This window comes from Euleptes europaea, chromosome 11 (genome assembly GCF_029931775.1).
Source record: "Euleptes europaea isolate rEulEur1 chromosome 11, rEulEur1.hap1, whole genome shotgun sequence".
NCBI lineage: Eukaryota > Metazoa > Chordata > Lepidosauria > Squamata > Sphaerodactylidae > Euleptes > Euleptes europaea.
In genome coordinates, this window is record NC_079322.1 from 25,005,403 (window position 1) to 25,023,005 (window position 17,603).

Consider the following 17,603-nt stretch of genomic DNA (forward strand, 5'->3'; position numbering starts at 1 on the left):
GTGGGGGGCGGCGGCATTATCCCAAAATCACAATTGATTTCCAGGCCACAAAAACCAGTTCCCTTGGAGAAAATGGCTGTTTTGGAGGGTGCATTCTCTTGCATTACATCCCCATTGCAGTCCCCCCACCCCAGACCCCTCCCTCCCTAGGCTTCACCCTCAAATCTCCAGGAATTTTGCAACCCTGGTAATCGCATGTATTGCGTCATCAAATCCCCCTGGAAAAGATCGGGAAAAACACACCAGGAATTGTATGTTAAATTGTCATTTGTTGCTATATTGGCTTTGGCATCAGTGTTTTTAAAAATAATCTTAAACCAATAACCCCCTCCCCCCAATAAATGTCAAAACGATTTTTAAAAGCCTCACGGAATAAACATCTTTTCCCAGGATGTTTAAAACTATAAAGAAAACGAAATGGAGACCTAAACTAGGCTGTAATTACGCAAAGCTGATTGCTTGCATTAGCATGAGGTGCTTCATCTCTGCTCTTGGTCCTCAAGAAACAGGCCAGGGATTTGCCAATCTTCTTACCAGATCAGAACACAGAAAGCAACACTGGAAATTGGGCCAGGTGCTCTATGCAGCTCTCCTTCTCCGTGGGATTCCACAGCACAAGACCTTCTCCCTTCTCAATTCAGAAGCAATTGATGAAGGAAGGGATCCTCGCCTAACACCCAATCCTTTGACTCATCAAAAGAAAGTAAGCAGACCACAGTTATATATATGGAGAGCCAGCGTGGTATAGTGGTTAAGAGCAGTGGTTAAGAGCACCCAATCCTTTGACTCATCAAAAGAAAGTAAGCAGACCACAGTTATATATATGGAGAGCCAGCGTGGTATAGTGGTTAAGAGCAGTGGTCTGGAGTGGTGGACTCTGATCTGGAGAACTGGGTTTGATTCCCCACTCCTCCACATAAGTTCAGCTGGGTGACCTTGGACTAGTCACAGCTCCCTCAGCCCCACCTACCTCACAGGGTGTCTGTAGTGGGGAGGGGAAGGGAAAGTGATTGTAAGCCGGTTTAATTCTCCCTTAAGTGGTAGAGGAAGTCAGCATATAAAAATCAACTCTTCTTCTTCTTATATACAAAATGGCTATTACGAAACTTGCATTGCAAGAGGAACCTGTTAACCAACCCACTAAGAAAATCCCAGTGTTCTCTGTTTCCCAAATGGGATTATGCAACGCAAAGCAAGAAAATTGTGCTATCGACCCTTGGGGCTTGCTTCTTGTTTCTTAGTTTAGAGTCTGGGTCTACCTCATGGAGCGGAACAGCAGAAAAGTTTTTAAAATAAACAGTGATTTCCATTTGTGAACGTGAGAATAACTGCCCAATTTGTTAAAGCACCCGAATTTCTAAATTGTGGGAGGTTGAACACTTCCTAAATAGGTTACCAACCTCAAGGTAGGGTCTGGAGTTCTTCCAGAATTACAATTCATCTCCTGTCTATACAGTAGGGTTGCCAGCTACCCCTGGCAACTGATAGGGGTGGGGGGTAGGGGAGACTTATTGGCAGCAAACTGAGGCCTAGGCCTCGGATGCTGGTGATGTGTTGATGTCGCTTCCAGTCACCTATGGCATGGTGATTCTCTGGTATTTGGGCAAAAACTCAATGGCAGAAGCTGTTTTTACCATAGTGTTTTTGCCAAATACTAGAACATCCACATGTTGCCAGCAACATGATGACGTCACTTCCAGTGCGCACTGGAAGTGATGTCAACGTATCATCAGGGACAGAGACCTAGGCCTCAGTTTGCTGCTTGTAAGCCCCCCTGCTGGCCGGCTACATGGCCCTGAGGGAAGGGACACCAAGCTGGGAATCCATTGCCCCTGGCAGGGGATTGAAAACCCTACTACAGAGATCAGTTGCCTTTGAGGAAATGGCAGCTTTGGAGGGTGGACTCTATGGCATCACTAGGGTTGTCAACTATGGGTTGGGAAATACCTGGAGATTTTGGGGGTGGAGCCTGAGGAGGGTGGGGCTTAGGGAGGGGAGGGACTTATAATGGGTTATAATGCCATAGAGTTCACTTTCCAAAGCACCCATTTTCTCCAGCTGAACTGATCTCTGTGTCTTGGAGATCAGTTGTAATAGCGGGAGGTCTCCAGCCACCAGCTGGAGGTTGGTAACCCTAGGCATCACTTGCCCACTGAGCTCCCTCCTCTCCTCAAACTGTGCCCTCCTCAGGCACAAATCTCCAGGAATTTCTTAACCCAGAGTTGGCAACCCTGTATTCTAAAGTGGGATGTCTTCACCCTTGGGTCCTTGTGGCAAAAGGGATCTCAGACTTATAGGGTCTCAGACTTATTTATAGGGTTGCCAGCCTCCAGGTACTAGCTGGAGATCTCCTGCTATTACAGTTGATCTCCAGATGATAGAGATCAGTTCACCTGGAGAAAATGGCCACTTTGGCCATTGGACTCAATGGCATTGAAGTTCCTCCCCTCCCCAAACCCCATCCTCCTCTGGCTCCGCCCCCAAAACCTCCTGCCGGTGGCGAAGAGGGACCTGGCAACCCTACTTATTTACCTCACAAAGAACTCATGATTTGTTTGTGAATGCATTCAGTCAAAAAGACAGTTGTTAGGGAGTCATATCTCTTGCTCCACCTGGTTTGAGGCTGCATTTGGCTCAGTTCGTGACATGTGGTTGGCTTACCAGTTTGCCCATACAGCGTTGCTGTCCGATGCTCTCTGCGCATTTGTGGTGAATGCTCAGCTTACAGGCCTTGCAGCGCAGTCCATGTTTGGCATTCATCCCTGTTTGAGGAACAATTTAATAACAGAACATCAATAGTTTCCACGCCTTCACCAAGTGACCTGGCTGAACAGCTCAAGCTGGCCGCAGATTGCCAATGCTGTACACGCTATCCAACCCTGTCGCGTCTGTGCAGAATCCTCTTAACGTTTTCACGTTTCTCCTAATGAGATTTTCTTCCAGGCCACTTTTTAAAAAGGAAACAAAACAATGAAATGGGGGGAAACGGCCTCTTCATCTGCAAACAATAATTTCACTTCACCATGTATAATTCTACGCCTTTTTGAAAGTGTTATGAATTGAAAAATGCCTTGCTTCAGAACAGTAGTATGTATTACTCTCTTATCCCAATGAAACCAACGTGGGTGTTGCCTCTGAAACTTTTCACTATTTGAGGAAGTGGAAATAACACATCATTGGATATCACCTTTAATTCATCTGATCTCAAGAGGATGGAGATGAATGGCTACTTTAAAAAAAAGTTAGAAAACATGAAAGGCAATAAATTAAAAAGTCTCGGCCGTGTCTTGAGGTCGTTCCAGGTATCAAGGTATTGGCCATGACTAGGAATGTGCAGAGAACAATGAAGGGCAACTCGACAGTATTCAAGAATACGCATTTCCATCATCATCATGAGATGGATAGGAAGGGTCACAATCACCCGTGCCATGCACACTGATGTATCAAATGATCCCCACCCAAAAGCTGGATCTTGTTCCCGCTCATCCGCACCAACATTTACACTGTGTAGGTTGAATTACCTACACATAGCAGAATCCAGTGCTAGTTTCTGCAAGTAGATCTTTGGATCTGCCCCTTACGGTGTATACAATGAAGCCCCTACACGTTGCTGGATGGGGCTAGTTGTTTGTTGACCACACGGCAGTGCCGATCAATTGTAATTAGACTGTCATATTTACACAAGGTTTTAAGGTTGGACTAAGGTAATTAAGATAAGCTAAATCTAAGACATGTGAACCCATTTCAGTCTAGACAGTACTGACTTCCGTGATTGTTTAATTTTTCTATTTACCTTTTTTTTAGCCAGTCCCATCACACAGATTCTAAATAAATATTAACATACAAAATGACAATATACAAAGTTCACAGAACAGGACAAAAAATTAATTCTCAAATCTTGTGCATGAATGTTTGAAATAAATGGACATGGGATTGCAGCTCAAGAGTTCCCCCAGAAGAGAATGAAAAGGCCATGTTAGAGAATAATAGGCAATAAGGAACACCTTGCTATTTTGTGGGTTAAGCTCCCATGCCTTTAACCAGCTGTATTGCCAGGTCGAAATCTACCAGATGTTGCCCCACCCAACTGCATCACTGGAAAACCCCTCACCTGTTTAATTCCTACCTGTTTGGGCACAGGTGCTCTTGGAGTATATGACAATGATCTTAGCTATTAAAAAACAAAACTTCTGTAGAAAAACAGAATTAAGAACACTATTTTGACTCTTCTAGCACCTGTTCCCAAATCTGTGCTGTGCTGTTAACACCACACAACTCACCCATTTTAAAACACCCTTCTCCTGCCTACGCTCCAAATGTCCGGGTATTTTGAGAGTTTGTTATAGCTCAGAGCAGCCAGCTGTTTATTTTATCGTGGGATATAGTAATGTTACACAACACATGGAGTGATCACTTAAAGAATAACGGAAAACTCAAAAAGACATTCTTAATCATTATGAGGCTTAGATGTCATTCCCAGGCCTAGTTCTCACAATGACAGAGGTGGCGGTAAAGTGGACCATCCCACTACAGACTACTTGTGGGTGAAGTAGATTTGTTTTTTATACCCTGCTTTTCTCTACCACTTAAGGAAGAATCAAACCGGCTTAAAACCATCTTCCCTTCCCCTCCCCACAACAAACACCTTGTGAGGTAGGTGGGGCTGAGAGAGTTCTGAGATCTGTGACTAGCCCCAGGTTGCTCAGCAGATTTCATGTGGGGGAGTGGGGAATCAAGCTTGGTTCTCCAGATTAGAGTCTGCCGCTTTTAACCAATACGCCACGCTGGCTCTCACAGGAATCAAAGGATTGAAGGCTTCATACCAAAATCAATAAATCAACAAATCCCTGCATATAAAAATGTGTTCTCCACTGAACATAATGGGAGTGCAAGCATTCAACCAAATTATAACCTTACTTGTAGTCTGTGGGCTGATTCTCACATTATGAAGTTCTTGTGGCGACCACAAGGACCTTTGAATCACATGTGCGCTGGGAGTTCTGCACTTCCCTGGTGCACCTGGGCCAAATTCGGATTGGGACCATAGTGCGCATAGAGAAGGGACTGCAGCCTTTTCATGTGTCATCATCATGATCTGAAATAGCCTCAGGGAAACATGGAACCCCCAGCAAATGTGTAATCCAAAGTCCTTGTGGTGGCCACAACAAGGCCTTTGGATTGTGTGAAATGACCCTACTTCATCTGCTATGTTCATGTGAACAAGAGCAGAGAACTACTAAATTTGCACATAAGAACATAAAACCTTGTTTTCCTAGTGGAGTTCTTAATGCTACATAAAAGACATCATCATTTTGAACACACATTTCATTCGGTAGCATATCAACCATATTCTAAAAAATCAACGAAAACCTCATCTTGCAATGCTGCAGAGACTGTACAATGTCTTGACATATTACTCCAATGTATTTACAAATATTGTCCACATCTCAATAAATTGACATCAATGTGATATCCTAAATCCTTTTATACCAATCCACTAAAGGAAGGGGATAAGGTTTTGTCGAAGGCTTTCACGGTCATGGCTAACACATCGGTTCTTGTAGGTTATCCGGGCTGTGTGACCGTGGTCTTGGAATTTTCTTTCCTGACGTTTCGCCAGCAGCTGTGGCAGGCATCTTCAGAAAATACCAAGACCACGGTCACACAGCCCAGATAACCTACAAGAACCGGGATAAGGTCTCTTCCAACAGGAGACTGTATGCATAATGAACTGTGGTAATTAAATCCAACATAATTTCTAAATCCTCCTCATGAGTTAGATTTTTGAGACGACCTAATAAAAGGACCCCAGGGTCTCGTGGAAGGTTATATCCCATAATGTTCATCAATTCCAAAAATTCCTTCCAAATATTTTCTGTTATTGCACACTGCCAGAATATAGAATGAAGAAGAAGAGGAGGAAGAGGAGTTGGTTTTATATGCCGGCTTTCTCTACCACTTAAGGGAGAATCAAACTGGCTTTCAATCACCTTCCCCTCCCCACAACAGACACCCTGTGAGGTAGGTGGGGCTGAGAGAGTGTGGCTAGCCCAAGGTCAACCAGCTGGCTTCATGTGGAGGAGTGGGGAAACAAATCCCGTTTACTAGATTAGCGTCCGCCACTCATGTGGAGGAGTGTCACCACTTATATGACAGAAAAACATAGAGGAGGCTGAACACTGGATCTATCCTCTGGTCTTGTTGTCCCTTCCATTCTGAGGCAGGCAATTTGCCTTTTTACCTTTCACCCAACATACCTCAGAAGATGGGGAGAAACACAGCAAAGGCTTTCATACTGAGCTTAACTGGGTGGGGTCTCATTCTCAGAAGAGTAGGTAGACCTTCAGGGACCATGGTTCCAGGCCATTGAAGGCTTTCAAGGTAAGCCCCAGGATGTGGTGATGGCTGCCAACTTGGAAGGCTTTAAGAGGGGAGTGGACCTTGTTCATAGAGGAGAGGGCTATCCATGGCTACTAGTCAAAATGAATACTAGTCGTGATGCATGCATACCTATTCTCTCCAGGATCAGAGGAGCATGCCTTTTATGTTAGATTCTGTGGAACACAGGCAGGATGGTGCTGCTGCATTCGTCTTACTGGTGGGCTTCCTAGAGGCACCTGGCTGGCCACTGTGTGAACAGACTACTGGACTAAATGGACCTTGGTCTGATCCAGCAAGGCCTTTCTTATGTTTTTATGTATCTATATCGATGTATACCTATTCTCTCCAGGATCAGAGGAACATGCCTATTATGTGAGGTGCTGTGAAACACAGGCAGGATGGTGCTGCAGCTGTCTTGTTTGGGGGCTTCCTAGAGGCACCTGGTTGGCCACTGTGGGAACAGACTGCTGGACTTGATGGGCCTTGGTCTGATCCAGCATGTCCTTTCTTATGTTCTTATGTATGTACATCGATGCATACCTGTTCTTTCCAGGATCAGAGGAACATGCCCGTTATATTGGGTGCTGTGGAACACAGGCAGGATGCTGCTACAGCTGTCTTGCTGGTGGGCTTCCTAGAGGCACCTGGTTGGCCACTGTGTGAACAGACTGGTGGACTTGATGGGTCTGATCCAGCAGGGCCTTTCTTATGTTTTTATGTTTACGCCTGCAAAAAAAGGCGTACCCGGGCCAAAAGGATTGCACCGGCATCAAAGGGGTCATTCCCGGGGCATTCCTAGCCCTGGGAATGCCCCAGGAATGCCCCCTTGGATGCCGGTGCAATCCTTTTGCACTGGGAAAACGCTGCCAGCAAGGCTGCGCTGGCACCTGTGGCTTGCACTGCTGCTCTGCTCCCCAGAGTCGGTGTTAGTATTGCACAGATAGAACCTGTAAGTTACAACCTCCTCAGCAGAATGAAATACGAACTGTTTAGATTCATTAATGCTGTCGTTGAATGCCATTTGTTACTTATGGGTATGAAAGCAAGAATTTTCAGAGAGAAGACTGCAGATGTACGCTGAGGTCTAAAGGGAACCTTTATAAATTGAAATGGAATTGCCTTTAACCAATGAACTCTTTTCTAGCTGCGCCGTCTGAGATGCAAACCTTGTAGTATGGGAACAGTTTTTACTGTGTGTCTATCTAACTTCCCTCAAGGGGGGACGGGACAAATTACTTTTTCATGAATGCTATAATTTCCATTTCACTGTCATTTCTTCTTGCCTCACTCATGTATTGTAGTAAAGATTATGTTCTATTTTCTGATATTTAGTATTCCACGCACAGCTTGTGCTAGAAACAACAGCAAAGAGAGGCCTAAAGTTGACCATATGGGAGAGGCCAGCTAAACGCCCTGATTTTCTTAGGTGTTGAATAATTCGAGGTTTCATCGAAGTGCATAAGACTACTCTAGATTTTTACATTAGTGCAAATGAGAATTGAATTATTGAAAGAATGCTTTTTATTCAGCCGGAAGGATTATAAGAATGTAAGTGGCACAGACTTTTAGCCTGTGAGACCTGCAGTGAAAGTGATCCAAGTGTGCGGCTGTCTTCGACAAGCGCCAGGGCCTTTTCGGTCCTGGCTCCAGCCTGGTGAAACACCCTCCCAAGTAACATCAGAGCCCCACAGGACCTTAATGAGTTCCGCATAGCTTGTAAAACAGAGTTGTTCCACCAGGCTTATGACTGAGGACAGCCAACCTACTTTCCCCTGCGGGTTGCCAACCTCCAGGTACTAGCTGGAGATCATAGAATCATAAGAGTTGGAAGGGACCACCAGGGTCATCTAGTCCAACCTCCTGCACAATGCAGGAAATTAACAACTACCTCCCCCCCCACATCCCGTGACCCCAACCCTCCCACTGCCATGCAGGATCCCACAATCAAAGCACTCCCGACAGATGGCCATCCAGCCTCTGCTTAAAGACCTCCAAAGACGGGGACTCCACCACCCTCTGAGGCAGTGCATTCCACTATCGAACAGCCCTCTCTGTCAGAAAGTTCTTCCTAATGTTTAGGTGGAATCGCTTTTCTATTAGTTTAAATCTATTACTTTGTGTCCTAGTCTCTGGAGCAACAGGGAACAAGCTAGTTCCCTCATAGATCTGCTATTGCAATAGATCTGCTATTACAACTGATCTCCAGCAGACAGAGATCAGTTCCCCTGGAGAAAATGGCCATTTTGGCAATTGGACTCTATGGCATTGAAGTACCTCCCTTCTCCAAACCCCGCCCTCCAAACCCCTGGTAAGTATTTGGATGGGAGACCACCATGGAAGTCAGGGTTGCTGTGCGGAGGAAGGCACTGGCAAACCACCTCTGTTAGTCTCTTGCCATGAAAACCCCAAAAAGGGGTCACCATAAGTCGGCTGCGACTTGATGGCACTTTACACACACACACACACACACACACACACACACACACACACACACACACACACACACACGTATATGACCTAGGAGGTTATCTGGTTGCTCTGTGATGACCATCTTTGTTTTAATTGACCCGTTAAGATTTTAATGATTATTTTAGAGTTCCAATGAATGCCACTGTGCCTACCGGCTGGTTTTAACATTGCTACCCGCCCTGAGCCAGGCTTCGGCTGAGGAGGGCAGGATATAAAATGAAAATAAATAAATAAATAATGCTTACTTTATGGCTGCTGTTGTTGTTTTGACCATCAAATCACAGTTGAATTATGGTGACCCTGTAGGGTTTTCAAGGCAAGAGAGGTTTGGAGGTGTCGTTTGCCATTGTCTGCCTCCGCATCACGCCCCTGGTATTCTCTGGAGGTCTCCAAATACTAGCCAGGGTCAGGGCTGGGAGCGAGTGACTGTCCCAAGGTCACCCAGCACGTTTCCATGGCAGAGCGGGGATTCAAACCAGGGTTTCCCAGGTCCTAGTCCAACACCTTAACCACTACGCCACGCTTGCCTGAGAGTAAACTGCACCGAACACAGCAGGTCTTACTTGGGAGTACATATATATAGGATCATCCTAAGGATGCATTCAGATGCCAAACACGGGCTGCTTCAACAGCAAGTAGCAAAGGAGTGGCAAGTCGCAGGGACTGCCGCTGCACCCCTCTGCCATTTGGCTGCTCTCTCTGCCCCATATCAACCCCTTGCCATTCCCTATAGCTGTGGGGAAGTTAAACATGCACAAATATAGCTCATTATCAGGCTCCTTTTTCCTCACATGTGGACCATAATGACAGGATCCCAGTTAGAAACCAAGCCTGGTTACAAATGCAAGCACATAAGTTAGCCAGAGTTAGTTCTCACTCTACTACTAGTGTTAACCTGACGCTCCGGGTGGGACTAAATTGGCCATTTCTACCCCTTCCCACTGCAGACACTCCTCATGTCGTTCCTCAGAGCCCCCTCCCCCAGGAACAGCATTTAATGGTGAGCCAGCGTGGTATGGTGGTTAAGAGTGGTGGACTCTAATCTGAAGAACCAGGTTCGATTTCCTCACTCCTCCACATTTGTGGCGGACGCTAATCTGGTGAACCGGGTTGGTTTCCCCACTCCTCTACATGAAGCCTGCTGGGTGACCTTGGGCTAGTCACAGTTCTCTTAGAGCTTTCTCAGCCTCACCAACCTCACAGGTTGTCTGTTGTGGGGAGGGGAAGGAGATTCTAAGCCAGTTTGATTCTCCATAAAAGGTAGAGAAAATCGGCATATAGAAACCAACTCTTCTCCTCCTCCTGCTTTTCCTCCTCCTCATAAATAATGCTCATAAAAGAATAATGCTCATCCACCTACCTCACAGGGCGTCTGTTGTGGGGAGGGGAAGGGAAGGCGATTGTAATTTGATTCTTCCTTAAGTGATAAAGTCAGCATATAAAAACCAACTCTTCTTCTTCTAATGGAGAAATCTGGGAGGGAGGAGGGTCCATTCTGCCCCTGAATCATTTAGTCTGGATCCCACCTTCTGGATTAGAATTTTGTGGGGGGGGGCATGGTTAACCTGCACTGATGGGTAGTTGGGAGTCTGATTCTAACCACCATTCCTTCACCATTTCCCACACACTAGGGAGTGGGTAGAAAAAGCAGCGAGAGACAAATGAATCTGGCAACAAGCTGTTGCTTATTCACATCTGCCGTTGCTTATTCATGTATGCATGACACCATTCAATTAATGAACATCCGTGCCTGAACCTTCCTGTGGTGCAACTGAGACGTGAAGTAACTGCACGGTTAGATGTGAGGGTTCTAAGAGAGTTGTGACTAGCCCAAGGTCACCCAGCTAGCTTCATGAGGAGGAGTGGGGAAACCAACATGGTTCACCAGATTAGCCTCCGCCGCTCATGTGGAACAGTGGGGAATCAAACCCGGTTCTCCAGATCAGTCCACCGCTCCAAACCACCGCCCTTAACCACTACACCACACGGAAAGTCCCTCCCCTCCAAACCCCGCCCTCCTCAGGCCCCGCCCCCAAAATCTCCAGGTATTTCCTAACCTGGAGCTGGAAACCCTAACATGCATGCATATGTGTTGGCAACTGTAAAATGTTCCATGTAAACATGTTAAAACATGGAGCCACATGTGTCCATCCAACAGCGGTTTCAGTGGTTGGGATCCAAGAAGCTTTTCTGCTGGCGAAAAAGGGCAAAGGGCAAATGGAAGGGACAATAAAGCAAGGCCTGTAAACTTACAGGAAGCTTCAAAACACCCAATTGGAGGCTGCGTATTTGGAGGTGTTGCGAAAAATTGGCTGAGAGGGGACTGGAAACAAAATGACTCATTAATAAGGGTGACAACTTGTTTTGTTTCTGGAGAGGATTGCGTTCACGCCAATTGCTCTTGGCAAGATCGTCCACATGATGTCAGAGGAGAAGCTATCTCCTGGCGGGAAAAGACTCGCCTGTGTATTTCAAGACCTGGTTAGATATTGCATTGCTGCTATGCTGCAGCAGACATTCACAACTGGATTGCCTTGTCCACAATGGATAACCCAGTTGTGAATAACTTGTGTAATTACCACAATGGTACAACATCCAACATCATGTGGCTGCAGCCCTAATCTGTCCTGTACAGAGGAGTTATTACACATTTATCATTGAAAAGGGATCTGCAGACAACCACCCTGGTGCAGTGGTTACAGTGTCAGGCCAGGATCAGGGAGACCCACATTTAAATCCTCTGACATGGAGGCTCTCTGGATAACTTTGATCCAGTCACTGGCTACACCTATACTCCACTGAGCAAAGTTTGAAGCCTTCTTCCAGTTTAAACAGCCTTCCTCCAACTTAAATGGTTCTTGTGTTCCAATGAAGTTGATGGGCAGTAGATTCAGGTCTCTTTGCCCTGTTGGTGGCCCTCCAGCAAAATTAAATGGCCACTGTTTGAGACAGGGTGCTGGACTAGATGGACCACTGGTCTGATTCTGCAGGGAGCCAGCGTGGTGTACTGGCTAGGAGAAGCGGACTCTAATCTGGTGAACCGTGTTGGTTTCCCCACTCCTACACATGAAGCCAGCTGGGTGACCTTGGGCTAATCACAGTTCTCTGATCTGTCTGCCCCACCTACCTCATAAAGTGACTGTTGTGGGGAGAGGAAGGGAAAGAGAAAGTTGGCATGTAAAAACCAACATTCTACTTCTTATGTTCTCCTTTAGCAAGAGGAAGGCTCCTTGCTGGATGGTTGGATCCGTCCCACTCTCTCAGGGTTGCCAACATCATCTTGCAAAACTTCTAGAGATTTGGGGGTAGTGCCTGGGGAAGGGATGCCCTAGAGTCTGCCCTCTCAAGCTACCATCTCTTACAGGGGATACTGATCTCAGTAGTCTAAAAATCAGTTGTAATTCTGGGAGAACTACAGCCCCCGCCTGGAGATTGGTGACCCTACTCTTAGCCTAACCTACCTCACATTATTGAGTCAGCATGGTGTAGTGGTTAAAAGCGGTGGTTTGGAGCGGTGGACTCTGATCTGGAGAACTGGGTTTGATTCCCCACTCCTCCACATGAACTGGATTTGTTTCCCCACTCCTACACATAAAGCCAGCTGGGTGAATTTAGGCTAGTCATAGCTCTTTTAGAGCTCTCTCAGCCCCACCTACCTCACAGGGTGTCTGTTGCAGGGAGGGGAAGGGAAGGTGATTGTAAGCCGGTTTGATCTTCCTTAAGTGGTAGAGAAAGTTGGCATATAAAAACCAACTCTTCTTTTCCTTCTTGTTGTGGGGAAAAATAGAGAGCAATGTTGCAATCTGATTTAGGTCCCCATTGGAGAGAAAGTGGTTAAAAATATCTAAATGAATAAGTTTTGCAGTGCTACTGGAATTGCACAGAATTTTCTCCTAGAGGCATCCTCTTCTCATCACCAGCGGGCAAGGAAGGGATTCAGGAACCTGACTTCTTTCCGTAACATTGGAAAGAAGTCCCTTCCATCACGTAGCCAGGCCCTTTCCTACAGCTTCTTTCCACAGTCTCTAAACAAAAACAGGCAGCTTGCTATGTAGGCCTGTTGGTGGAATGGCCTCTAAATCTAACTTAAAGCTCAGCTGGAAAGAGCCAGCCTGGTGAGTCAAACAGGCAATGCCCTTAGCAGCTAGGAGCACAAAGGCGTTATCAATTCGACAGTCTGCAAACACAAGACAGTGTTGTTAGACCTAAAGGCAAAATTACACAGTAGGGCAGTAATTCAGACGGATCTGAGCACAGAGTTACTGTTCTGGCTTCCTCAAGAGAGAGATGGCAAACAACTGGGTTTCCTTTTTGGTCCTGCTAAGAGCCTGGTATTAATTTAGGGTGACAATGATGATTTGGTATTAATGCACCTTAAATATTATACATGGCACATGCATAAATACACCTAATGGAGAATGACCACTTCATACCTATTAGCAAGAAAGTCACACTAGCTTTCATTGTTCAAAGATCCCTGCCACAATTTAGTGCTGTTTCACAGAGGAACGGCGGAGTGCCCATGGAAACTCCTGAATACGATTTCATTCCTCACCAGTGCTCTGATTAAAGTCAAATATGACAGTGAATAAGAGAATTGTGAGATTATTTGAATGGGTTTTAATACGATACTACTAGGAATGGGAAACAAGACTCCTCCAGTTCAAATCTTACCACCGGCAGAAAAACATTGGGGCTGATTTAAACAGGAGGCAGGTTTGGCAGAAGTATTTACCTGACTGATACTGGACCAGATAAGTATCTAATGCACAAGCGTGATAACATTGCATGCCGAGCAAGATTATATTGGCTCAGGTTTAAACAAGATGCTATGAGCATGCAAAATTGCATAGATAAATTCTTATTAAATCAGGCCAAGTTGTCCCTTGGCAAGACACTGAAGTCAAACAGCTTCAGCTTTCATTGTCCATCTGGGAACAACAATACGTTTTGCCCATCTCAAAGAGATAAGCTTAATTGACCTCTTAAGTGATTTTCTGAAATCAGCGCTGTTAATGGTTTTATACAGTTTGATCCTAAGCAGAGTTAAACCCTTTGAAACCCACTGACTTCAATGTACTTTAAGGGTGCAATTCTGCTTAGGATGGCATGGTTAGAACAATTCCATTTTAAAAAGCTACATTATTATTGTAATAGACGTTTATGTTAATATGTAATTTAGTAAGCATATTCAACATTTTACACTTTTCTAAACCACTCGACCCATTTTACTTCATTGATGGGTAATTTGATATTCACAAAGGTGTGGCATAAGCATTTATTTATTTAAAAATGCAACCAAACCTAACTTTTACAGTCCTACGTTAAGCTTTGTGCAAACTCTTGAAAAAGCAATTACACAATGGTGCTAAGCAGCTATCTTACCTCTGACGACTAGTTCTTTTACAAACAATCCCTAATAAATTATTAATATTGATGCATTTGCTATATGAGATATTCTTGGATCATTTGTGCCTTCAATTGCCCATGGGGTTTGCATGACTACAAAAAGTGTTTGTCAGACTATTAACAGACGTGACCAAGAAGCCAGCATTTCAAATGGGCTTCCAAATCCTTTACTGTGGACACATCTGGCAAAAGTGAATAATTTAGAATTTCCAGGAAGTAGAGAAAAAAGCAGAAATGATGTGACACTACTGTAAGCATACAGGCCGCCTAAACTCCCGGACTGGACCTGGCAACCCGATATGCAGGCACACGACTACTGTTCTAGCCGCGTGCCCGACCCACACGATACTGGGACGGTCACTGCGCGCTCCGTTGAAACTGACACGGCCGCTCCGGTGCGCTCTGTGCAGCCGGCAGCTAGGAAACAGAAGCAAGGGCAACCTCCAGTGAACCTGAGAGACTCCATGTTCCTGTGCAAACTCTGTTCCAGCTGCAGCCATGTCGTGGAAAGCAGACAGTCACGTAGTCAGCGCCAACACCCCCCTTTCCCATTGCAACATCAGCAGCTTAATGGGCAATCAGCAGCGATCCTGATATCAGCGATGAGTCGTTCCTCCAGCTATGCAGCAGCGATCCCCAGACGTTTGCAGAGATCGCGCCTTTTGTTTAAGAACGTTAATCACTTCAGCAGAGATCTCCCGGTTCCTCCCGGGTTGCAAAAGCCATTGGAATCAGAATAGATTTCCAAATTCTCACTACCCCACCCCGGCAGCTGAAGATTAATCCTTTTGTCACCTTTTGTCACCTGGGAACCTAGGAGGGGTAAATCCCCTCACCCCTCCCCCAGAAAAACAGTATATCTGGGGTGACCCCAGCCCATAATGTTACCTTAGGTCTTTCCTGGCTTCTACGCCATTACTCTGTTGGTTTGGTTTTGCGCAGCCTGACCACGCTTCCCTCCCGCCTCGCTGGCAGAGTCTACGGGAACCCCTTGCCCCCGCCTTTGCTCTTATTTTCTGCTATCTTAGTCTATTGGAACTTGGACATCTCCTCTTCAAGAATGGTAAATATTACCCCAACAACGATCCCTGCCAAATGGGCATCTGTCTGTATTCTACTACCTTTTGAATTCTTAGTTCTGTGTATGTTTGTGTTGCACCACTAAATGCTTGAATACATAAACACTATTTAATTTGGATTCCTTTTGCCTCTGTCTTGATTTCAAAAGTCACAGATTATTGACTCTGGTATACATAGGTTGATCTCACTATATAAATATTAAGGTTACGGATCTGCTCAGCTAATTCCCCATTCAAAGAGCATTTCGGGTAACACTACAGTTGGCATTGTGGGGTTTTTTAAAAATATTATCCCACTGATGGGCAGCAGGAACATAGGTCTGGGGATCCCCCTGCCCCCACTGGGAGAACAGGACCTAGTAGTGAGGAAGGGGCCATGGCTCAGTGGTAGAGCATCTGCTCAGCATGCAGAAGGTCCCAGGTTCAATCCCTGGCATCTCCAGTTAAAAGGAGTAGGCAAGTAGGTGATATCATAGACCTCGGCCTGAGACCCTGGAGAGCCACTGCCGGTCTGAGTAGACAATACTGACGTTGATGGACCAAAGATCTGATTCAGTATAAGGCAGCTTCATGTGTTCAAGAACATGTGGATTCAATAATGGAATAACTTCTGGATCTGAATCCAGACAACGGAAATAACTGCCCCCAGTATAAAGTTCCAGGCAAAGCTCACACATTCACTTTGTTATCAACCACAACACCATCAAATTAAAGAACTAACATATTAGTAGCAGAGCAGCCAGAAAAGAACAGATAACATTTCAGAGCAGGACATTTTGATCCCCGTTATCTTCTGTTCCCATCCAAAGTGTTTCCTATGCATTGGGATGGTTTGTTTGTAAAAGAATCCCCAGCGGAAGCACTTATATGTGTTCCTGAAGGCAGGCATGCTAGAAAGCAGCTTAAAATTAGAACTTGTATTGCAGAGACATAACCTTCTTTGGAAGCACAGTAAAAAAAAAATTAAGCCCTGGTAGTGAACTTTCTTCTCTGGAGATTGTTCTAAAAAAATAAAACCACCACCTCTTCAACTTTTGCTAATAGTTTCCCACAAATATAGTGTTGTCCTTTTCCTTGCATGGCTGAGAACATTCGCTTCAGCTGCAGGGTAGATTTCTAACTTGCTCTTGATAATAGCCCTACATGTGAGACAGTATCTGGTGTAGTTGAGCCAGCGTGGTGTAATGGTTAAGTGCAGTGGTTTGGAGCAGTGGACTCCGATCTGGAGAACCGTGTTTGATTCACCACTTCTCCACATGAGCGGTGGAGGCTAATCTGGTGAACTGGGTTGGTTTCCCCACTTCTACACACGAAGGCAGCTGGGTGACCTTGGGCAAGTTACAGCTTTGTTAGAGTTCTCTCAACCCCACCTTACAGTGTGTCTGTTCTGGGGAGGGGAAGGGAAGGTGATTGTAAGCCGGTTTGCGTCTCCCTTAAGTGGTAGAGAAAGCTGGCATATAAAAACCAACTCTTCTTCTTCTGTCTTCTAGTTACCAAAGAATGCTGGAGGACATATCCATGTGTGCGTATGCACGCATCCAATGATTGAATGGGAGCACCAAAGAACTTCAGAATGTGATTTAGGGAACATATATTAAGCTTCCTGAGAATCTCAGCTTCCATTAAAAAAAAAAGGGGCGGGGAGAAAAATTCTCGTCTTTATGACCATGAAGACACTTTAGGAAGCCTGCGGTCAATGCCAATAATTGGGGGTCAGAACTTTACTGTCCTGAATATATTACCTTGCCTATAGCCATAACTAGCCAAACCAGAATTATGCAAAATAAGGAAAATGCAGAATAAATTATACAATAGCAAGGTATGCATGCACACTCTGTTTGAAGGATTTTTCTGACTTGTGACCTTTAGTGGGATTCCCTCCCCCCCCCCCACACATAGAATTTGGATAGTCTAGGCCCCAGGCACAGAACACAACTGCTTGTACAAAGCCTTGTACAAGAACAAGCTCTTACATCAGGTTCAGTCAGTGGAAGTACGCTTCGAGCGTATAGTGAATAGCCTCAGTCTGGCGCAGAGTGTTAAGCTGCAGTACTGCAGTCAAAAGCTCTGCTCACAACCTGAGTTCGATCCCAATGGAAGTCGGTTTCAGGTAGCTGGCTGAAGGGTGACTCAGCCTTCCATCCTTCCGAGGTTGGTGAAATGAGTACCCAGCTTGCTGGGGGTAAAGGGAAGATGACTGGGGAAGGCAATGGCAAACCACCCCGCAAACAAAGTCTACCTTGGAAACGTCGGGATGTGACGTCA

The 17,603-nt window shown here is 45.5% G+C and overlaps 1 protein-coding gene across 1 annotated transcript in view; it reads right to left on the reverse strand.

Annotated features, from left to right (window-relative positions):
- Positions 1 to 17,603, reverse strand: part of STAC (SH3 and cysteine rich domain) — a 50,324-nt gene that overhangs the window by 26,282 nt on the left and 6,439 nt on the right. Inside the window, exon 2 of the mRNA XM_056857731.1 lies at positions 2,662 to 2,762. Within this exon, the coding sequence (XP_056713709.1) occupies positions 2,662 to 2,762 (101 nt within the window). The remainder of the gene's footprint in view (positions 1 to 2,661; positions 2,763 to 17,603) is intronic.